Source organism: Anabas testudineus, chromosome 19 (genome assembly GCF_900324465.2).
Source record: "Anabas testudineus chromosome 19, fAnaTes1.2, whole genome shotgun sequence".
NCBI lineage: Eukaryota > Metazoa > Chordata > Actinopteri > Anabantiformes > Anabantidae > Anabas > Anabas testudineus.
In genome coordinates, this window is record NC_046628.1 from 4,147,603 (window position 1) to 4,171,532 (window position 23,930).

Consider the following 23,930-nt stretch of genomic DNA (forward strand, 5'->3'; position numbering starts at 1 on the left):
GTGTCTGCTTGTTCTTTCCAGTGACTAAACTGTAGAAGCCATCAATTTTTTAAAACCATCAATTCCTCTGAGTCTGCAGTTTTGTCTGTGTCTGTGTCTGTGTTATCTGGTCTTGTCAGGTTTGGTGTCATGCTCGCTACAAAGTCATCTCTGGCCTAGCTTTGATTTTTTTGTGAGTACAAACACTGACCTTTACACTGACCAGGAACTACTTCCAGTACAAGCCTCTTACTGACCATGGCTGACTCTCTCATTTTTCCTCCCGACCTGAAAAAGGAAGAGATAAAAAATCAGGCTAAGCCACCGCAATGCTTAGTGTTAAAGCTTCACTGGGTGCATCCTATCAAAACTGTCCTTCTTAACTGATGTGTGTGGGTTGATGGGCTTTCTGGAGAAGGGAATCTGACCGTGTTATTTTATTTTATTTATTGTATTATATTTATTTATGTCTGGTAATAAATTATTGTGTGCTACTGGATGTGTGGATATTTGTATGAGGTGGAATATTTTTTCTCAAATGGTTCTAGAGCCAAACCAATTCCAGTAATTTGCTTGATCTTCTCCTCTGAGGTAAAAGAAGAAGTATAAGTTCATTTGGGTGAAAAGAAGAAAAGAAACTAAATTCAAACCTTGTTAATAGATCAAAGTATTCTGGTCTCAAACTATGTACTGTTGCTAAAAAGTCAGACATATTGCAAGGAGTAATAAGTAGAGCCCTATAAGTACCCATTCAAATCTGATAATACATTTTATAATGTACAGGAAGCCAATGTTTGGTGAAGCCTGGCAGCTGAAAAGTCAAGAGTCTATTTTCATAATCAAGGCATGAGGAGATAAAGGTATAAAAGAGATTTAAAGATGATAAAACAACATATGTTGCTCAGAACCTAAAGAGTTTTGAACTTGACTGGTTTTTAACTTGTGTGATGACGTTTGACATTTAGTTTCCACATTTAATCTAGACATTGGGGATCAGAGACACATTGGAAGTGACCAAATATGATGCCGTGAGCCAACATTTCAAATACCAAGAACCACTGTAATAAACAGATGCATAAAACGATGCTAAAGTAGATGCAAGGATGTGATGAGCACAGAAACTGTGGCGGTCTCCAAGTAGCCCTTGAGCTGATTGCCCTGCTAGTTCATTAGCATCCCCTCTGCTTACCTAAGTTTCCCATATTTCAAAGTCACATCACAAATCACACACACACACACACACATAGTGACTTTAGCTGCAAGAGAACATACTGATTTCAAAGGTAGCCGGGCCTCCAGTAAAAAATACAGCACGCAGTACTGTATATCCACACCCACTTTGTCTTTCTCTAACACTCATGGGAACAATCAAGAAGCAATTTGTTAGTTGAAAAAGAGGTGCATGGTGATTAGGTCCTGAAGCATTTTTGCACAGTTTATTCACTTTGCTACCACAGAGGTCTGACTCATCGGGTTGACATTCTATTAATTCAGCATCCACCTGGCACCTTTGCACAAATTAATGGAGTCTGCAGGCGCTGGTGTAGCACAGCAAATACTGCACAAGCAGGAACTCTGAGGTTCACTGCAGCGGGTTTGTAAGTGGATGGCGGCGTGAAGCAGACACTGGAAAAGTGTAATTAAGTGCTTGTGAAAGGTAGTAAGGAGAAGCAGAGAGAAAAGTAAACGTGAGATAATGAGGGACTCATTTAGACATCACTGTCTGGAACAATCACAGAGACAGAAACAAGGCACACGCAGTTCTAACCAAATTCCCCGTGAAGTACATTTGGAGTGTGTTGTGTTTTTTCGTGTGTAAGTGTGAAAACTGTAGACCTGGCAACCACACTGAAGCTCTTTTGTTGCTGTTTACGGGTCATGCTGAAAGAATGAATTCAAAACATGTTTTACATAGCGTTTTCGTGTTTCAGTGTGGTTTCTCTTTGAGCCGTCTCACTCTCCTTGCATGACAACACTTTCCGTACTTTCTCTCCCTCTCTCTGAACTTTTTGCCATTAAAACTCTGGGGACCAGGGAGATCACATCCTCGCCTACCTGCTTACACAGAAAGGTTGCCTCTAGGGACTGGTCTCAGGTCAGATTTGACCCTTGATCTCTGTAATATTTCATGAGACATACAGAAGAGCAGGGATCTGTGTTTAGAGGCAACTTTAACCCACCTGCTTCCACGTTTTCCTCTAACACTTTGTGTGTGTTTGTGTGTCAGGGGGATGCTTCCAAATCAGGTTCGGAGATTGATTCCTTTGCACGAAGTATGGAAGACGTTAACGGCAGCAAGAAGGATTTATCAGCCTCTGCAGGTAAGGCACGCACATACAATGGGTAAACACGCACACCATACGTTGCATGACTGCACTTCTTTATTTAACTGAGGAATGCAAAAGATTGAGCTCCATGCCCTGTGATTTTTCAAAGTCCCACAACTTGGCAAAACATGTACCATCTGTGTTTGCACATTTAACTGCTGCCATTTCTTTCCCCAATCTGTGTTAGAGCCCTACAGATTACACACTGTTTTGTTTCTTTTAAAAATATGTAGAAGTTTCTGTGCCAGCAGAAAGTCAGGCCTTAAGCATGTAAAGTTTACCCTGTTCAAACATTCCCCCTCTTGTTTCTACTGTCTCTCTTTTCCTGTTGGTTTATGACCACACGCAGCGGGCACGTGCCTGGCTGTCTCCCTTTGCAGCATCAAAACAGTACAGCAGCTTCATCCATAGTACCTCACACACCATTTCCCATCCTTTCTAATTACTAAATATCCCAGCATGAACACTATTGTATGGAGTAAAACTCCCAGACGTACATTAAAGCTTATGATTCATTTTCCTCAGTGATGGTTTTTTTCATCAGCTATTTTTTGTTCTGTCTCTTTAATTTGTTCATCTGATCTCTCTTTTTTCAATTTATTTAATTTATTATTATTTATTTAACCCAGCTGTCCTTACCCATCATTTATCTTCTCTAACATTCATCTACTTTGCTCCTAACCCACAGCATTGTATTTCTTCTCACTAGTAGTGCCTGTTAATGGTCATGTGGACTTGAAGAGCAACCTGACTCCACCTCTAATTACCCATACGGCTGCCACACCCATGCCCGTACCCAAGTTGCCTGTTTCAGGTGACCCCATCCTGGGCTACGAGTCCCGTAGAGGCAGCAACGTCTCCATAGATCCAGCGTGCTATGACAAATCACCGGTTAGTACAGTTATTATTATTCTGCCATACATCAAAAGCATCAGGTGCGTCATACAGTAAGGTATAAGAGTGTCACAAAGCCAATTGCCAGTTTTTCAGATGCAACAACAACATAATGGTGTGCTAAGACACACAGTTCATCTTGTAACATTTTTTTCTCCCCTGGTTGTTATCACTCTGTCTTCCACTTGCCATTCTCCTGCCCCAGGCCAGTGCTTGGAGTGCCTCTCCCCATGCCCCATGGAGCTCCGGAAGTGGCTGGACCAGCCGACGTTCCAGTTGGAACAGTGTGGGTCGTGCCCCATCTCTCAAACGCCAGAAGCATCAGTCTGGAGAACGGCGGTCGCTCCTCTCCGGGGACGGCGGCTCCAGCTCTGAAGATGGTGAAGAGGGGGGAGAAGGAGGAGGTGGGTTGATGGAGGAAGATGACGCCTCCCTGGCCAGGACCGACTCTATGTCCCAGTCGCAGAGAAGGCCTCGACACAGGAGGATGGAATCAGTGGAGACTCGGAGCTCCATGGATTTGCCACCTGACGCTCTGCTACAGGTACATAGACCCTCTGCACCAACCATCAGTTTCTACCACTGTCGACTTCTGGCTCGGAGCACAATTTAATAAACTAAATAGTGTATAGTACTGTATACACTCCATTACTACTGTCATGGAAGGTCCTTGACAGTAGTAACATTTAGTGTACATCTTAAAGTATATTGTCACCTTTTATGGGATTCTTCAGTGTTGCCTTTACTGGAGTGTTATTCATGTCATAGCTCTAGGCTAGAAGAAAATACCCCAATAAACCCAGTTTGCAGCACATGACTGTGTGGGAACAAATACTGCACTGCCTGACACTGCCACTCACACACATATTTAAAAACAATCCCTGATGGGGGCTTGTTTGTATGGATGTCTGCTTTCCCTCAGTTCTCATGGACACATGAGGGGAGAACCGTCATGTGTCCCTGAGGCATGGCAAGAAAAGGAAATTGCTTTATGGCACACTACATCTTCCAACAGTCATTGTACATACTGCTTATTATTTTTTGCAAAGCCATTGAAAAGAATGAAACAGAGGTGATAAAGTGCAAACCTAAAGCAATGAGAAAATGACACTATTAATGAATAGCACTGCATGGGTCAAGAGGGAACTATTTCCTTTGTCCTTTTACCCGTGTAGGTGCCCTACCTGTACCGCTCAGCCAGTATGCACAGCTCCAGACCCCCCTCCCTGGGCCACCTACGGCCCGCAGAACACAGCGACTGCAACGGAAAGGGCTCTCCATCAGTCCTGGGTCCCACACATGTCTCACTGGAGGACAACACTGAAGATGAAAATGCAGAGGAGGAGGTCAACCTGGTCAGTCTGTGTGCATGTGTGTAACTGTGTGTGCAAAAAATAAGGGTTAAAATGATGATTTGATCTTCAACTAAATCACAAGCATAGACAAACACACTATGTTTAAGCTAATAACACAAACAACTCTAGCTTTTGTGTGATTAGCTTGACACACCATCAAACATATCATTTAGCTAATGCAGCTCAACTGTAGATTGGGGATTTTCTGCAGCCATCACACAGCAGCAGGATCTATATATGTCTCCATACTGAGAGGGGGGGGCATGAGCACCTTGTGTATGCCGCACAGCAGCAGCAACTTCATTAATTATTCAAATATTCTCTATCTGTTGTATCCTTATTAACCTAAATGCTTTTCTGCACAGCAAACAGATTATCTGTATATTTTCAGCAAAAGTCCAAAAATGGTTTTCTCTGGAGTGCTACACTGTTACTTTAATCCACCACGCTATTAATATTACACTCATACATACATAAATTCAGTAATACTCACTGTAGTGACATTACTGCATGAATGCTATTTAACTAATTACACAGGTGACAGGCAGGTGCTGTAGAGGCCCTGGTGCTGAACCAAATTTCTATCCTAACACACTGAGGGATTTGGTGGATCATGGTTTAACTCTAAACTAACAAGAGACCTATAGGCATATGGCAGTTTATCTCAAATTCACTTCACCCAAACTGCCACCATTATCACTTCATCCTATAAATAAACAAAGTAATAGGGAAAATATTCAGGCTTCTCTCTTGATATGTGGCCATTTAGCGAGTTAGATTAAATTTTAAATATCAGACCCTGAAACTTCATCAATACTTTGGAGATACTTCTAGAAAATTTACCAGCAGCATTCAAAACCCTTTGTGTGTGGAGATTGATTGCAGCTCACGATGTACAACAGAAAGTTGTGGACATATGAATAATGAATGCACTGTGCGCTACCTACTCCCTGCAGGGTCGTTTTGCCAGACTGTTCCGCTGGCTGGAGAAGAAGCAGCCAGAGTGGTGTCGACAGCGAGACACCTGGTCACTCTACCTCTTCCCCCCAGAGTCCAGGTAGTATTCACACCCCTGCGCTTTTCCAAACTGCTACACATTTGCCCTGTTCTCAGTTCTCTTTTTCTTTAATATGAGTTTTTTCACATTCTCATGGAAACATTGTCGTTTTCAGAAGGAAAACACTTGTCAACTACTTCCCCCTGTGGCACTCAATATAAATGTGTTGTGTATTTTAAAATTATATGAGCTGCACAGCTCTTTTTAAAATGCGAGTTGTTTTTTTTGTTGTTGTTGTTGTTGTTATCAGTGTTCAGGGAAAGCCTGAGCGCTCATTCTTGACAAGAAATTGATGCTTAACATTGCATTTGACTGACATCATAATACTGCTGACTGTAACGGCAGTGTGTTTTTCCACTAGTGTGAGTGCTGCAGTTTATTCTTCCCCATTCCTTCCTACATTCTCACTTTAGAAGTCTCTTTTATCTGCACATTTCTGCCCTGTCAGGGGGTGAGTAAGCAGGAGCAGAGGGAGGAAGGGAGTTTCTCCTTCGAAGTGCTGTGTGTTGCTGCACATTATCTCAGCCACGTGCTGAATTCACTGCTTCCTTTGCGCCCCCCTCTCTTCGTCCCCGCTTCTCTCTCCTCCCCTCCTGGGGCTTTGATCTGTGCGTCCCTGCTGTCTGTTTGGAAAATGTGGCTGTGAAGGCAACATCATGCAATACGTTGACACCACCCTGCCCTCACTGCACCACAACATGCTAATTAAACATCAGACCTCACACCCACCCAATAGGAACTTAAAGTAAACCTTCACCAGTGCCAACAAAAGTTGTGATGGTCACACCCATCTGTGGGTGGAGTATTTCCTGCACCACTGTGTACACTATATTATGGTATTCTAAACACTGTTACTGTGCCACACATTCGTCATGCCAACAAAACTGGAAACATAAAAGCTAGGCAGCTAATGCTAGATATCTACATATGTACTGTAGGTAAGGATGGAGCTATTAAGAAAACTGAACACCAAAATACAAGATGGTGATCATTTGTATTGAACATGTACATGAAAGTTGTTCAGTTGCACATACCCTGAAAACTCTGCACACAGGCATAAAAAATTAAATGATCCTACAGTTCTTCCAGACTTTACAAGATTTTGGCGCAAACTAAAAGAAACGTAACTTTACAGGGTTTGTATTCACATTTTTTAGCCACTTTTTTCAGTGACAAATGAGGAAGATGCTTTTTGGGCTTTTGCTTTTAGTGTGCATCACATGTTGAATGGAGTTTGGCAATATCTGGTGTTCTAGTCTGTAGCGCACCATGATTATTGACGCATAGAGAATAGCAATGTCTGTCATGTGTCCTAGCAAATGTGACTATTAAATATCAGTCATTACAGTTTGAAATGCCCACTAAAAGGTTTGAAGCTTAGACACTGCAATATCAATATAGTTTGTATTTCTCAAAACCAAAGAAAATTAAAATAAAAAATCAAGTCAAATGATTCAAAGCAGCAAACATCTACATTAAAATCAATAACTTCTCTACTCTCGTTTTGCATTAAAGACATGTAGTCTATATGTGAAGGTGAAACTTTTTAAAAGTTCTAGATGGGTCTGTGCTGACCATATTATATAATTTTCAAAAGGTTAATAGGAAAAGCTCCCTGTAGTCTCTTATTGACAGCGCATTAAGAAAACTGAAGGAGCTTGGCTCAAACCGGACTTCGAGCTGGCTTTCAATCACAGCAGGTTGTAAGGCTTGGCCATCACGGAGACTGACACCGAGGACAGAGGCTCTGCATGGCGTCCATTCTGGACTTGAACTACGATAGACTCCCGTCTGTGCTCGCAATCACATCAAGAGACAGCGGCATGGTGGGAGGCCACAGTCCAACAGCTTTCACATGGACCCGAGTTCACCCCAACCTGCCTTTGTCCTCGCCGCCGTTACCGCTGCTACTGGTGATTACTGCAGGGGCCGTTTTTAATAAGCAGAGGAGGGGGCCGGCTATGTAGGCATGCTGTGGCAGCAGTCACTGCGATTAACCATGTTCGCTACAAGAATGGACTGTGTAAGAACAGTGGTCTGTCATCAAGGGGGCTGGGGTGTGCAGGGCTTGCAGATTAGATGAGATTATGTGAAACTAGACTGTGATTTGTGGGGAAAGGGGAGAATCTCAGTTTATATTAGGACACTGATAAGAGTAAAAATAAATAGTAAAATGTGTGGCATGTTTATGGCAAAACTTTGTGTTGCTACTTTCTACTCCAAAGTGAAAACACATAAAAGTGATTTAGGTTATGGCTGAACAAAACTTTTAACTATTGTCTGCATCTGTCAGCTATTTCCTGGAGAGCAGTCATCCATCTCAGGAAGTCAACTAAAGGCTGAGTAATTAACATAAAGGGCTCTCATCTTTTTGAGAGGTCTGAGCAGCACCGCCGACAGAAACTAAAACTTCCTCAGCAGAGGAAAATCCAAGCGAGCATGTCACACTAACCACCTACGCTGATGAGGTGACAGGCGATTTTTGAGAAGAGAAGTGCAAAAAACACCTCAGAGATGTTCAAGGGGAATTTCAGAAACGATGCTGAAGAACACGAAGAGCTGCTTAACTTGGTGAAGATCAGCAAATGTGATGGTTGGTGTCGAGGTCCACAGATTTATAGCTTCAAATGAGGGAATCCGAAAGAGGAGGGCGTTTGGACACATCGTGACATTTGAAAAAAGCGTAAAACTAACTGTAATCAATATTTAAGTCAATAATGTCAGCTGTCGTTTAGTTTCATTTGAAGCAGTGATGCTGGAAGACTCAAAAGGTCAGTAAATATCATCAGAGGGGAAAGCATCAAACACTTGTCAAAAGTCTTTTATATAAACATCCATACATCAAGATGTCAGGGAGTCTTCAAATCCCAGGTCTGTCTTGCATCAAAGAAAAGGTTATGTTTGCTTTTTGCTTGTGCATATGGTGACAGTTGTGTGTGTGTATGTGTGTTTTTTTCTTCGGGTTTTAACGTGAGTGTTTGTGAGACTTGGGGGCCATTTGAACTTGACATTGAAGTTCTCAGAGAGGAAGAACTTGCACCAGAGTGTTTGCCATATGTCCCCCCTCCCCTCCCCTCATGCTTGAGGAAAGCACATGAATTCTTGAGCTCTGGCGTGCAGATATCAAAGAGGAATTAGCTCATACAGTCTGCATACTGTAAGAATAAAGAACACCACAGATGACAGACACGCACACTCACATATACGCTATGTATGCTCACAGACTCAGCAAGTGTTGACACAGTTGTGTCTGGATTGCCAAACAAAGCCAAATATCCGAATGTGAGCCTCACAATATTGTCCCCTGCTGTATACTTCGGCTGATATGAGCCATCAAAGAGGATTTGACGCACGGTTTAATCCATTCAACAGCCATATATAACAAGCGTTCCCTCTTTCTTTCTCTCTGTTGTGATGAGCTACTGTAAAAGCCTGGGAACTTTTCATGTCAGGTAATGAAAGTCAGCCATAATTAATGACTCCTAATTCTACAGCGGTTCATTATGGTGTTCCGGCATGTGAGACAAGCTCTCTTAAACTGAAAGAGATCAGTGTGTTTCAGGAAATGTGGTGTACTGTATAGTAACATGATCATCATTATCACATCAAAGTTAGTGAGCTTCTTTGAATTTTCTCTATTTCTGCCTACATGTGGAGTAACTCAAGATACAATCAGACTTTTAAAGTCCTAAATTTAATGAAACAAAGCAAACTACACTTGTTCATTTATTTACTGTGGGAAGTGACTCAATCCTAAATATCTGTGTGGCAAATATTTGTGAACTCCTGCACCTCAGTAACTGCTGTGACCCCCTTTTGCTGCGATAAGTTCAACTAAATATTTCCACAAGCTGTTTATCAGCCCTGCACATTGGTTTGGAAGGATTTTAGCCCATCCTTTCGTACAGTTTCAGTTCACGGATGGTGCTTGGCTTCCTTGCACAAACTCTGTTTGTCTATTTCATGTCTTAACAGAGCATTTCTATGGTCAGGACTTTGAGTCAGCTAATACAAAGCACTGCATGTCTTCTGCTCTACTTTCTGTTCTTTATTGTGTTGTCAGCTACAGTTCATGGATGGATACCTTGACATTTACATGTAGGCTTTACTTGTACACTAGAATGCTAGTGTTGGATGTTCTCCATTTGAACAGGTCAACTAATAAAGTCCAAACTTTAGAAATTATTTTGTAATACTTTCCAACGTGGTGAGCATCAACAACTCTTCTGATGTCAGAAGGCTTTCTCAGGCTTTGAAAGTGAAGTCCCAGAATTCACCTCTTTAAATAAGCCAGCCCCTCCCAGACACCTAAGTGTCATCTCATCGAATGAAACAAACAGACGTTGACTAAAACACCTGATTAATTTCCTTTTCAAATGAACTGATAATACTAGAAAATATTACCACATTTTGCTGCATGCAAATTCATAGGACTGGAAAATTCTCCTTAATAAATGAATGAACAAATGTAATTGTTTGGATGTTAAGTTTTAGGTCAATGCTCAGAAAAGGAAGTACTGAAACATTAGTGAAACAATTAATGCTGCTGTTCGTGGGAGGACAATATAATTTGAGAAATATTTCCTATATTGCCTGGGAGGAGGAATTGCCTCCAACAAAAGCTTCTTGTGTGCTAACACCACAGATTATATGATGAATGATGTGATGATGTAATGTGACTGCACTATGCGTCTGTGAACTTTCTTGATATATATTCATCAATCAATATTTTACAACTCAGGCATTTGAAGTGGAATTGAGATACGTTGTGTATGTCACGTCCATTTTCAGAGCCACTGAACTCTAAAGTTTTTTTTTCTCTCTTCTCAGGTTTCGGATCCTGTGCAATAAGATCATCACCCACAAAATGTTTGACCATGTCGTGTTGGTCATCATATTCCTCAACTGCATCACTATCGCCATGGAGAGGCCCCGCATCGACCCCACCAGCGCTGTAAGTTTCAAACTCAATCACGTGCTTCTCTCTCTGTAAAGACAGCCTCTACAAAAAAAAGTGCAAGTTCAGCGTGGGGCCATCACAAGCTTCAATCAAACAATTCAAATACCACAACATCCTGAGAGAAAGGAAAGACACTCACATACAAATACTGTATAAAGGTTTCTGAGGTGTGTGTGTAGAATAAGTCGCTGTCAGCTCAAAAAAGTCCAAACAGAAATAAAGAATAGAGGATAATGTCCCAGCAACGCATACACACTTTCACAATAACAGAGTTCCTATAATAGTTGGCTCTCCACAGAGAAATGAAGTGGAAGCAGGGAACCACTCCTGTTTGACTGTGAGCAAGTAGCTTTGGGTAATGTGTGTTATGCCCCTGTGTCTACAGCACTGCATCATCAACACCATCACCTCCTCAACTAATGCACCATCCCTTCAAATAGATGAAGGCTGGCTGGATGCCTTGAAGCAACGCACACATACACACATCACAACTCTTTGTCCTTTCCTGCCTCTAGCAATAGCAGCAGAACAGAGCCCAGCCGCTCCATGCATAAACACAATAATTATTACTGTTTGATTTTTGTTGCTCTCTCTCTCTCTTTTCTCACTGAGCTAGGTGTTCTGCGGATGGCCCTAATTGCAGTTCGGTCTCGCTGGAACGCTCCTTTTCTGCTTGTTTTGTGGCTGAGGGGAAAGTGCAGTTGTAATTGATTTAATTATCTGTGGGCTGATGTACGTGGCTATTGTCCAAGAAAGGAGTTGTTTAACAAATGAAGACCACCCCGCAGGCCGCCCAGTCTCATCAGGGCAGCGATCTCACACACAGACACATGCAAAGTGCATAAAACGCACCGCAGCGGCCGCATCAACAGTGAGGTCAGAGAGCAGTAGTTTGAGATGTGCATATATTCTGCGACCTTCCTGACGCGGCCGTCGTGTCCACTCTGCACCCAGAGGCTGTTATTAAAATGAGATGGAAATGTATGATGCAGCAAACACTGTGAAACAACAAAATGAGCTGTCGTAACGCTGTTTTAAGCCTTAATGCTCATTGCTCCAGATCTTATTTGCCTGGCTGGTCATTGCACGGTGCTGTTTGTTTGTCTGTGTGTGGGTTGTTTTGAATTAATGTAGTCGATTGTGAATCGATTTCCCCTCGCTGATTCTGTTTTGGGCTGTGTATAACAACCGAACATGTATAATTTATCACCCTCTGCTACTCTTTTGCAATACCTGCTTCACATCACCCACGGTGCCCGCGTGACAAAAGACACATGTTATATTCTTTAAATAGATATGCAGTCATTGTTGCAGAGATAAATAGTTTTAGTCAAAACATTTTAGTGTGGAATGCAGGCTGAATAATTAGTTTATGGTCCTGGAAGTTATGTCACACATTTTGTACTTGGCTTGCAGACCACTGCTGTTTTGGTTTGGTGCTGGAGGTTGCCTGGATACTGTCTTCCTGTAGCTCAGTGGAAATGACCATGATTATACCACCTATTATGATTTATTATTACTAATTGTACCAGGGGACAATACATCACTGTCTAAAGCTCTAAATTGAATTATATCTACATCAACAGTATAAAAGACGATCAGCATAAGCTTCCAGCTGCCACATCATCTGCTCCAGACAACATTAAGATAGAGAGATGGCGCTGCAGACTGGACCCTGATGAAAGCTTTCCTGGACGTGTGGGCTGACTCTTGTTTTCATTTGCTTAGAAGAGAGGAAGGATTTGTGATTGCAAAATTGAAAGTATGTACAGTGACCTGCTAAATCGTTGCTGGCATTATAAAGTTGAAGGATACAGATCCTTAGAGCAACTCCCCAGACATCTGGACCAGCATACAGTGGCTGGTGGAGCTTTATTCCACTGTATGTAAATGACCTACTGGAAGTCATTAGTGCTGGGTACTGTTCGCTGTTGTGTAACTAGTCCTAGCTGCCATTAAGCTGCTTCAAACCAGGTCGAGCTGGAATAAGTTCTTCTGTTTATGCAGTTTGTGGTTTGTGGAGCTGTGGTCAGACAGACTCGATGACAGGCGTTGAACGGGGAAAGAAGCACACTGAAGTAGACAAGGTGGATTTGGGGCTTGATATTGTATTTTTGTTATTTAATTAAACAAATATAATAATAATAATATAATCACCCAAAGAATATACTGTGCTTCAATTTCGTAAGCTAGCTAAAAAGGCTAAAGTTGCTGATACTGATGATATGCTAGCCTTAGCTATGATACATTATGTAACGAGCTAGCTTTAGTGTTAGCTATTGGTTTAGCTCGCCAAAGCTAAATATAACAAAACGTTAGAGCGCATTCGTCGCGTTTTTAACACTATAAATATAAATGTTATATTTAGTTAGAATTTAGATTCATCAACAATAAACAATAGATATGTCTATTGTATATTTAAAAATTGTCTATTATCGTTCGTCAAATAACTTAAAATTGCTATTGTGCTTATATTTTGAAAGCTAGCTAAAGCTGGCTAACTAAACTAAAATTGTGATTGTCGTCTAGCAAACTATCAGCTTGCTGGCTTAATGTGGAAACAAATGTGTACATACAACATCTTAGCCTAACAAGGTTTGTTTCTTTGGTACTAGAGCTAGTTAACAGTTTAATTTTATAATGCAGACCAAAGCCTTTTACCAGAATGTGATTAGATCACCAGCAGATTGAAGTAAACCTGTGTTATTAACCTGTGTCATTGAGGCATACGGCATTACCTCAGCAGTATGTCTTTCCATAACACATGCTTTTCGCTTTCTAATGAATGAAAGTCTGAAGACTTGTTCACAGTCGACAGGAATGGCCGCTGTCAAGTCTGGAATTTATAAATCCTCTCAACAGCAGCATTCCCAGTGATGACGTCCCCGACATTCCCAGAGACTTCACAGAATTCATTGTAGGACTGCCATCTCTGTGTTTATGTGTGCATGTGTGATGGTAGCCAGAGGCCGTGGGAAAGGCAGCCACCTACACCCGCACACACACACACACACACACGCTGTACACTACATACACATTTAGTGGCAGCACCGGGTCGTGTCTCCTCAGACAGAGGGGAAGTAGGATAAATAATCATTCAGTGAAGGGATCTTATTCTTGCTAGCCTGCTTGTTTTCTCTCCTCGGTCCTTGTTTAGCTCAGCAAATACGCTCCCATCCTCTCCTGCTTGGACACACACCACTGATCCATGCTGCCTCAGGCAACAGAGAAATATAGGAGTACAGCAAAGTGGCTTCGTGTAGATGGCGTCCTAATAGCTCGGTCCTGATGCTGTAGTTTTGCATGCACACTCACAAAATACAATGATGGCATAATTTACTGAAATGACTGTTTATTGTTAGGAAAAAACAATGACAATTGTGCAACACCTCAACACTAGTCCACTAAGTGTTCCAACAGTGATCTGCCGTTGTAATTAACTTGATAGTATGAATTTTTAAAGGAAATGTACTTGCAGGACAAATAAAATCTGTGGTATAAAGAAAATAGGATTTTAAGTATAAACACCAAATCAGATGCCTTGTTTACATATTTCCTGCAGTGCTAATAAAGCGTGAACGTTCTTACTGCCTGCAAGCCATCATTAGCGAGTGCAGTAGTGATGCTTGTACTAAGACGTTTTCAAATAAAGTACAACAGCAAAATAGCTTGCTCATACATTATTCAGCTGCACACTTGATGAGTTTAGAAGAAAACACAGAACAAACACACTCATAACACAAATGTCTTTTTTTTAATGATTAGAACTATTAATGTGTGCCTTAGCTCAACCAGATTGCTTTCTTCTTTTTGTTTGGCAGGAGCGGATCTTCCTCACACTCTCCAACTACATCTTCACAGCGATCTTTGTGGCTGAGATGACTGTAAAGGTAAAAGATCCTGGATAACATAGCTCACAGTTGATCTCTCCTCATGGCTCAATTCCTAAAGCCCAGTGCAAATGTTGTGACTTCTGTTTGTACTCACTCAGTTGAGCACAGCACACCACAAAATATTTGTTAGCTCAGGATGTTTTGGTACGATAAAAACACTAGTTACCTCACATCAAGAGCCCTCATTTTTCCCCAGCTTTGAATGAAACAAGATGGGATTCATCTGTGTATACTCACAGTGTCCAAATTTTGCATGAGATGGAGAAACTCCAAAACCATTCAGACACAAATCTGCACAGAAAATATAGACTCTGCCTGATCCTCGATTGTACTGTAAATGTACCAAAACTTAAAAGAAAACATAGTTAAGAGGGAGGAAAGGGGAAAGACTGAGACTCAAACCGACAGCGCACACACATATACTCAGGGCCGTTTCATAATGCTAAGCGGAGGATTGTCTCGCCAGTATTCAAATAGCGCAGCTTTGAATGGAGGTCCGTGCAGGCGTGGGCAGGAGAGAGCGGAGGCAGAGGGGAGGAAAGTTCATGGGTGTCACTCATACAAGTCTGTGTCTCTATTTTTGGTCTTAGAGCAATTGCCAGGCCCACAAATGTAAGGCACTGCACTCACACACACATACACACACATATTGAGTATGTATTATTTAATTTCCAAGTTCTTTAAGTGATAATTGGTTATCACAAAACATGTTGCCAAATTAAAACTGTGCATTTCAAGAAGATATTTATTTCAAGTCTTTATTATTGCAATTCACATATACTTATACGTATACTTATACATATACTCATCTGCCACAACAATAAAACATCTCTGTAGTCTGAGTAGTTTTAATGTTCTAATGCTCTTGTGGTGGACACTCCACTGTTGCAAGTGCTGGAAGAACTATTAAGATCCTCCGTGTAAGGTCAGTATACATAGTTTTATCAGTACTTTAACTTAAACAAAATATCTTTAAACTTCTTCCACCACTGCTTAAAGCATATTTATAAAAAAGAGAAGGTCATGATTCACGGTATTATATTGGAACATATAGTTGTTACATCATGGAAAATATAAAGTACAGTATGTCCCTGAAATGTTTAGTAGGTGTATAAAGTGGCATAAAATGAAAACTGTCAGGTAAAGTGCAATGACCTCATAGTTTTAGATATAACAATAAAGTACTTGAATAAATGCACTTTGTTCCAACGTTGAATTCATTTACACAAAGTGAAGAGTCGGGTGAAGCTGTCTGGACTGTCACAGAGACCTGTCTTTGTTCATAAAGTTTCACCAACCTCTTTGATGACTCCCCAGACATTTTTCAGATTATTCATATACAGTATCTACCATTATTAGGTTAGCATCAACTGATGTGAACTATCTCCTATCCATCTCCCTCCCTCTCTCCTCTGCTCCGTTGCAATATGTGTTTAGAAATACACAAAACAAAAATAGTTGTCTTGGCCTGGTTTAATAAGTTTGAGCTAAGAAACAAAGTCAGCTCGTCTCTATTATATTCTGGAGTGCAAATTACTTTACAGGCAGAATGAGGAATGTATAGAATTAGAAATGAGGTTTGGAAAGCTTGCAGCTTTTACGATCTTTGCTGCCAAGATCCAAGCTCCAATCATTCTACAAAGTCAATAAGCTGTGCATATGGGACATTAAGCATCGACTCTTAATAAATACAAAAGACTTGATAACAAACAATTCTGCAACCACACACATATAAATAGATATTGAATCACTGATTTGTGTATCATTTCATGACGCTCATATTTCAAGTTAATATTTAATTTTAACTGTGTCTAAACTGCACTGCTGTGCCAACTATATACAGCATCTACACACTGCTATGCGTTCATGTTCCCACATCTCTGTATCTAATTTATGTCCAGATCGTAGCCTTGGGCTGGTGTTTTGGGGACAAGGCCTACCTGAGGAGCAGCTGGAACATTCTGGACGGGATGCTGGTGATGATTTCTGTTATCGACATCCTTGTGTCTCTCATCTCCAACTCGGGGACCAAGATCCTGGGTATGCTGAGAGTGCTGAGGCTGCTGAGGACCCTGAGGCCACTACGGTAAGTGGCTCTCCCAGGGAAGTCGAAATGTATAGACAAACAAACCCCCTCAGGAGACAGACAACCTCCACGGAAACAGTTCTAGAAGCATAAAATCGTATAGTGATGTATGATGTTTTAGGAATCAGTACTTGGACGGGGAGACTAGTACAGACCCGACAACAAATACTGTATATAGATTTACAGCTCTTACATGTACCACTGTGTACAGCATTTGGGAGATGTGTGTGTGTGTGTCTTTTAAAGTGTGTGTTTTGTGTGCAGTCACGCGTGTTATTGTCAGCGTGTACACAATAGCACAGTTATGTTTATTTGAGCGGAAATAAAGCGGAAATCACCAATTTGGAGACTGTTTTTGTACTTGCATGTCCAAATTCAGTGTGTGTGTGTGTTTGTGTTTGTGTTTGTGTTTGTGTGTGTGTGTGTGTGTGTGTGTGTGTGTGTGTGTGTGCGTGTGCGTGTGCGCATGTGGATCTATTTGCATGTGAGTGGCTTAATGCTCGACTTGGCTCACAGCCTCATGCTCCGTGTCTCGTCTCATGAAGGGGAGCTCTGAAGGCTTTGCCCCCTGATGAATATTTATCAATGTTCTCATGACAAGGACACAAATCAAATATTCATTTTCATACTGGCACTAAACACCACTGATCTTTTCTGTCTTCTTTCTGCTTTTCTAACTTTCACCTTTGACATAAAATTCTTTTGCAGAGGTTGCTTTCACGCTCCCATGACTTCAAAGTGTTAGTTTCTATTTTGGGTTGCGTGTTCAGTATGAATTAGGTAATGAATTTTTCTGTGTTTGACATTCTGTTTGTGTATATTTGCAGTGAATATAGACATTACTGATACCATTAGGAGCTTTCTGGAAACAAGTGCTGTTTAGAATGGAATTTTTTTGTGACACATGTCCTTGCATTTTGTGTAGTCAACATTTTAGTTGAGAGGCATATCTAGCAGCTAATTCCAGTGACAAACGGCAGATATTAGTGGCTATATTGTTAAACAAGGCAAGTTAACTTTGCATCTCAAGCCAACAGCCTATATCAGACTCTCCCAAACTAAAGCAATAAACGGTTGTCCTGCTAAGTCTTACAATATTCATAAAACATTCTTAAATACTCAGCAGGTGCCTCACCTAAGAAACTGGCGTTTATTAATCCAGTTATATTGTAAGACCTTGTATGAGCTAACAGGTAGGTTACTCTCTTGAGATAATGAACATTTTCGACTGTATTTGTGCACTTTTAGGCACAAAAACAAAGGTTTAAACCATGTACTTCTACATACTTACAGTATGGTTTGGCTTTGGCTGCCACTGTGGTGTTTAATTAGTAAAGAAGAAAACAACTAGCTGATCACTTCAGAGGGAAATGCTAATGTGACATCGGAGAATGAAGTTGCTCTTAAACAAGGGGTTTTCTAATTAGATCTGGCACAGCTGTGACAAACAGAACACTCAAGAAGAGTACCTGCCTCGAACTGCTGCTGGATCCCATGCCTCTGACTTGTTCTGCTGTACGCCCTCCCTTATTTAATCCCCCAAGGGCAGCGGGGCTGAGGCTGTATTAATGTCGAGTGGGAAAGGTTTTAAAGTCAGATTAGAAAATATGTAGCAATTACAGGAGGAAATTGGACAAATTTTAAGTTTTTTGAGGGAAATATTAGTGGGAGCAAAGGGCAACTGTGTCTTTTGAGAGTGCTGTCTTCACTTTGAGAAAAATGCAACATGGCAGAGGGAGAAATAGGATTAGGAAGACTGTGTGAAGATGGGCAGAGAGTGAGTGAGGGAGAAACAGGAGAGGACAGGAAAAGAAAAAGAGGGAAGAATGGAGCCTGGTAACTTGGCTCTCTCCTCTGCTGAGGCTGCAGTTGAGTTATAGGAGAGAAATACTCTGAAACCATTTTAAAGGTAGTTATTAACTTTTAATCCAAAAGGAGGAGCGCAGCATTAAAGGCTATAGCATATTAAACTATTCATATTCTCCTCTGTGTATGCTGTACAGTTAGCTTATAGTGTGCTGCAGGTAGTTGAAACCCTATTGGAGAATTGAGTTTAGTCAACACAGAGTGGAATGACTGCCTGGGCTCCATTAAAGCCATGTTACTGTTTAGGAAATGAACACACATACAGTATAGCCATGCAGACCCACACGATTTGTGGAGTAAAGGGCATTGTTGCTTAAAGTTCTACTGCAAAACCAAACAAGCATTTAATGACTTTAATAAGAGCTTGTTCCCTTAACAACACTTGATGTAGCTGAGTGTGTTCTGTTTAGGGTTGACAGAAAGATTGGAAAGATGTTGTTCGCATATTAAGCCATTCATGGTAAATCATATATGGAAATAATACTTGTTTTTCAGTAATTTTCTGCCATAGAGATTGCTAATAGTTTCATTGATTAGTTGGACTGGGCCTGTTCCAGCATGGGTCATGTGGTTTTGACAGCGCACGCACAAACACACATACAGTATAGTGATAAATATGTAAAGGGTTTTTTCATATGTACCTATAAATAAAGAGATTGCTAGAGCCTGCATGCCAGACCTCTCAATCCTAAATCCTCCACTTCTTTCCTCAATTTTTTTGGCCTTTCCAGTGTAAATGTCACTGCATAAAAATTGTACAGGCTGTCACTTCTGATTGTTTGAGAACAAGAACACACAGCAGTTGGTGTCCTCGCAATATTTGCACGATCGTCCACTGCCAGAAGTCCAAGCATCACTGACCAGTCATTCTGTTTATTTTCTAGCAAATGAACTCAGTTGTAAGGTTTAAACTTCGTTGTAACTATCAAACATAGAAAAATACATAATCTTCATCATTAGTCCAACCTGCATTATTTTCCCTCAATAACCACATTATCAGGTCAATGTCTGTAAATTATTTTGTCATTTTAAAGAGTCAAACTATTAAGCAATTAGGTTTAAAACTTTTTCTTCAGCGTGCCACAACACAGACACGGCTTTGTCATCCATAAAGCTTCCGTATTAGTGTCAGTATCAGCTTGTTGTCGACCCAGTTCGATTGTGGCAGACTCGCTCTCACTGGGTGTTTGAATTAAATACAAGCTTGTCTGTGTTTTCCCCTCTGGCAGCACAGTGCATGTGGGGTTCACATAGGCATCATGGGAGCTGCTGATGCTGACATGGGAATAAAAAGGCATCTACCATCATTAATGTGCTCATAGGCTGCAATGCATGGCAGCTTGTCACTAAGGCAGCTGAGCCTTGAACTGCAGTAGATTTTGTTTGCACTAATCAGTTCGCCTGCGTTCTTCTTCCTATATGTGTTTGCATGAGAATTACTGCACCAAGCAGGAGATTCTCTGTTTGTGCGCAGGTGTCTGTTGCTGTTTGTTTCTCATTAAAGATATTAATGATGGCTTTACATTGCACACGAGACGAGTGGTCCACAGGGGGTGCATGAGCACTTGTGCATGTGACAGAATGATGCATCTGCTTTGTTTAGCAGGGCACACACACACATCTGTGCAGTGATTTATCAAGCCCAGAGCCTGAGCTGAGGGCTAGCCTCAGGGAAGGCCCAGAAGTTTGTACCCCATGCCACCAAATAGCACCTTTTGTGACCCAGCACAACCTACACCTCATCAACAATTCAGCTGCAACCTAAAAATCCCAACCCAACCCCTCCCTATTCCCCAGTGTGTCTATTAATTGCACCCGCCACAGTCCCAGGCATCAATGCAGGCAAACTGGTCTAAACAGCTTTATAGGAAAATTTCAAGCTGTTTAGACCACTTTTTTGTAGTTGACCCCTGTTGGCTCAGCTTTTGAGCTTATCCATCACTTTGGTGATGATGTGCCTACCTCCTGAGGCTCCTACTCATTACTTACATGCTTGCTCACTATGGATAATTAACACACTTTGAGATGTGATGTTTGTGTAACAGCTGAATTCATTGACTTACAGTGCAGTTTACATTTCCCTCATTTAGTGACAGGTACGGTAACTTTGACAGCTGGAGAGGAAGGACGGCTGTAGGTTAAAAAACAGGAGAACAGGAAGAGTTTTATACAGCAAGGTGGAGCAGGAAACAAAGTTAAGACAAAAGAAAAAGCAAGAAAATAGCAGCTGCTTCATTTTTTATTCCCTCTATCTCCCTGCAGCTCACCAGACCTCCTCTCCTCCCTCGATTCCCTATTTCTATCTCCCAATGTCGCTTAATTACACCCAGTGTTTGCACTGTGGGAACATGCCTGCCACTTATTGCCCTACTTGTTGTTCTCTTTCCTCAATGTGAGCGATATACTGGTGGAGGAGAGAGATGAGTGGTGCATGTGTGCAGGTGTTATGCATCGCGCCACACTCCTCCCCACTCCTTTGTATAGAACACAAAACAAGGACATGCTGTGAGCTGCTGTGAAATTATGCAGAGAAATAGATTAGAAGAAGTGAGCATTTTCTTCTGGCTCCCTCCATCCGGCTCCTGCTCATGCTCCTTTTAGTCAAATGCAAATAGACATTATGATGAGGGGCACATCACAGTGTGTGTCCCTCACATGCCGCATCATCAGAGTGTATTGACTGATAATAAGAGTCTTGTCGTTTCCCTTTGTTTTTCTCTTTAATAAGCCTTTTCACTTGAGCATATTTGTTAGAGTGGAGTTCAAAAGGAGAACATGATGTAAGGAGGTAGAGAAGTTGGTTTTGGGGTTTTCATCTGCAAAGCAGCAAGGTGTGCCATTTTCACAGGTGATGTGTGATCTAAGGTACTAGGCTGCAAAGCAGCTGTAAGCTACTGTCCCTAATGAACTCTACAAACTTCCCCAACAAGTTGCACTTTCATTTTGTTTTTTTCTCTTTTATGCTTTGTAATTTCTTCTCAAGCCACTGTACATTTGCCACTACTTGTTCCATATTGTACTGTTGAGATGGAGGAAAAGTGGTGCCAGGTTAGTCTAGATCAAGAACTTATTAAACAAATTAATGAGCATACTTTTGAATGATCACAATACATAGAAGAGATGTGAGGGGTTATGCCATTATTGCCTAGCAGCAATGGGTAAACTCTGTATGTAAAAAAAAGGAAACTGAACATAGATCTCATCGCATCATGTTTGGCAAGGAATTTAATATAAATGTGTTCTCCTATGAGTGTGACTGGATTAATCCTAAATGGAGAGACATTCTATATACAGATGCAATTCTAGCACCCTCTATAGGCCAACAGCATTACTGTAGCTTAACTGGGTTTTCAGCAGTACATCAACAGAGGCATTGAGGTGCAGAGTGATGAGGTGTAGCCATAGGCTCGTTATTCTCTGATAGAGCTATTGATCAGTGGCCTTTTGTCGGCCCTAGCTCCTTATTATCTCATGTCTTCTCTTAATGTGCTATTGACACTGTCTTCACTCAACTGTCTACTCAGGGGAAAACATACAATACAGACAAAGGCTGAGCAGATTATCAACTCGATAGACAGCTCTCTTTTAGGTTTTATTCCTGTATCATCTTCGCACATCATATTGACTTTGGTACATTTATGTGTGTGTTGCATTTGTGTGCTCATGCATGAGCAGCTGTGTTTTCTGTGCAAAAGCCTATGCAGTGCAGTGCTGTGTGTTGCCATGCTGGTACTAATTAAACATCTTCATTAGTCCATTGGTTTTATTAGATGTGTCTGTTTCCTCGACTGCAAAAATTAAAGGAAACTGTTAGAGGGGCAAAAGAGGGAAGAGGGGAAGGGGATTTTTGAAGAAGAGTGTGTACCAGTGAGAGAAAGACAAGTTAATTTGTCTTTGAGCCGACAAGTGTTTTGGTTTGAAAAGTTCTGAAGTTCTTTGTGCACGTGAGACAAAACGTTCCCTACTGTGGTAAACAGGAAATCTATAAAAACAAGGAAGCGTATGTAAAAGTGTGCGCACCCAGTGTTGGCCTGGGGATATATACAGGGTGTGAGGAGGTTGTAGGTTAGAATGCTGCAGGCATCCCTGTTCCATCTGGCCTGCGCTGTAAGTGAGAGAGCCTGGTATGAAAAAACACAATCATACACACACACACAAACATGCAGTACACTCATTTCATATTATATGCTGTGTTTCAGTGTGATCAGCAGAGCTCCAGGACTGAAGCTAGTGGTGGAGACCCTAATGTCATCACTGAAGCCCATCGGCAACATCGTGGTCATCTGCTGTGCCTTCTTCATTATCTTTGGAATCCTGGGAGTACAGGTGAGGGGGAGAATTCAGACAGAAACAATGAGGGAGCAAAAATGTCTATCCCAATGGGGTAGCACATGCATCCTAAAACCATTTACCTCAAAATCGTTTTTCATGCACTATTCCATATGCCATATACACATATATTATATATGTGTATATTTAATATGGCATATTCTTATCCTTATGAAGTATCCTTATCTAAAGGGTCCCAATGTAGATTTCATGGCTTACAGCCCAGGCTGTTAACCTGCCCTCTGCCATTGGCACAGTTTAACTCCTGTCTATTTGCCATCCCCATGTTTGTGACCACAACCCTTATTTCCTGTAAGGCCTTAAACCTTACACTGTAAAGTGCCTTGAGATAACTTCTATTGTAAATTGGCGCTATACAAATAAATAAATTGAAATAAATTGAATTGAATTGAACCCATCTGTTCAAGAAAAGTAGTGTCATGAAAGGTTAATGGATGTGGCAATACCATAGACCAGTGACTGCAAACTGTCACTTGTTCAACGTCTGTTGAATGCACTGCAGCGTCATGGTGTGAAAAGTCTGGTCAGGCGTTTTCCCTTATTACTATTATCATTTCAGTTCTATTCATGTCTCATATGGTCCACTTTGAAATTGGACCATTATCGTCCAGACAAACATGGTGTAATGCAAGAGATTTGCATTGTGGTGGATGAACATCTGGTTACCTTAGAGGGTTGTTGCTTATTCAAGCAATTCATGGCATATAAACCTGGAAATGAGGGCAGCAGTAGTCAGTTGGTAGCGTCATCTGTGAACCCCTGGGTCATAGGGTTCTGTTCCTGATTCCTCTTTGCTACATGTTGATATGTCCATGGACAAGACACCAAAACTGGATAATTGGGCCAACATGCACTGTCATGTCTAGCAACTGTCCAGCAACAATTTCCCCAAGGATATCAATAAAGCATGTGATTGTATCTTTATATGCCAAGGTGGGGACATTCAGATTGGACAAGCTTGAACTTGTTTCTGCACTACTGACCACAAAGGACCAAATGTTTGCTTTCACTGTGACACACATACACTTTTCACATATTATCCTAAGAATGTAATCCTCATCAGCAAGGAGGACAAGACAAGTTCAGTGGTGGCCAAGACAACTGAGAATCAACATCCCTGATTACGTATGCCACTTTTTACAACTCAGCTATCAACATTGATT

At 41.3% G+C, this 23,930-nt stretch overlaps 1 protein-coding gene across 3 annotated transcripts in view; it reads left to right on the forward strand.

Moving 5' to 3' along the window:
• Positions 1-23,930, forward strand: part of cacna1g (calcium channel, voltage-dependent, T type, alpha 1G subunit) — a 207,029-nt gene that overhangs the window by 147,689 nt on the left and 35,410 nt on the right. For all 3 annotated transcript variants that reach the window (XM_026351608.1, XM_026351609.1, XM_026351607.1), the window contains 9 exons: positions 2,207-2,300; positions 3,016-3,197; positions 3,406-3,744; positions 4,376-4,555; positions 5,512-5,612; positions 10,443-10,566; positions 14,394-14,462; positions 16,367-16,551; positions 22,617-22,743. In XM_026351608.1, the coding sequence (XP_026207393.1) occupies positions 2,207-2,300; positions 3,016-3,197; positions 3,406-3,744; positions 4,376-4,555; positions 5,512-5,612; positions 10,443-10,566; positions 14,394-14,462; positions 16,367-16,551; positions 22,617-22,743 (1,401 nt within the window). The remainder of the gene's footprint in view (positions 1-2,206; positions 2,301-3,015; positions 3,198-3,405; positions 3,745-4,375; positions 4,556-5,511; positions 5,613-10,442; positions 10,567-14,393; positions 14,463-16,366; positions 16,552-22,616; positions 22,744-23,930) is intronic.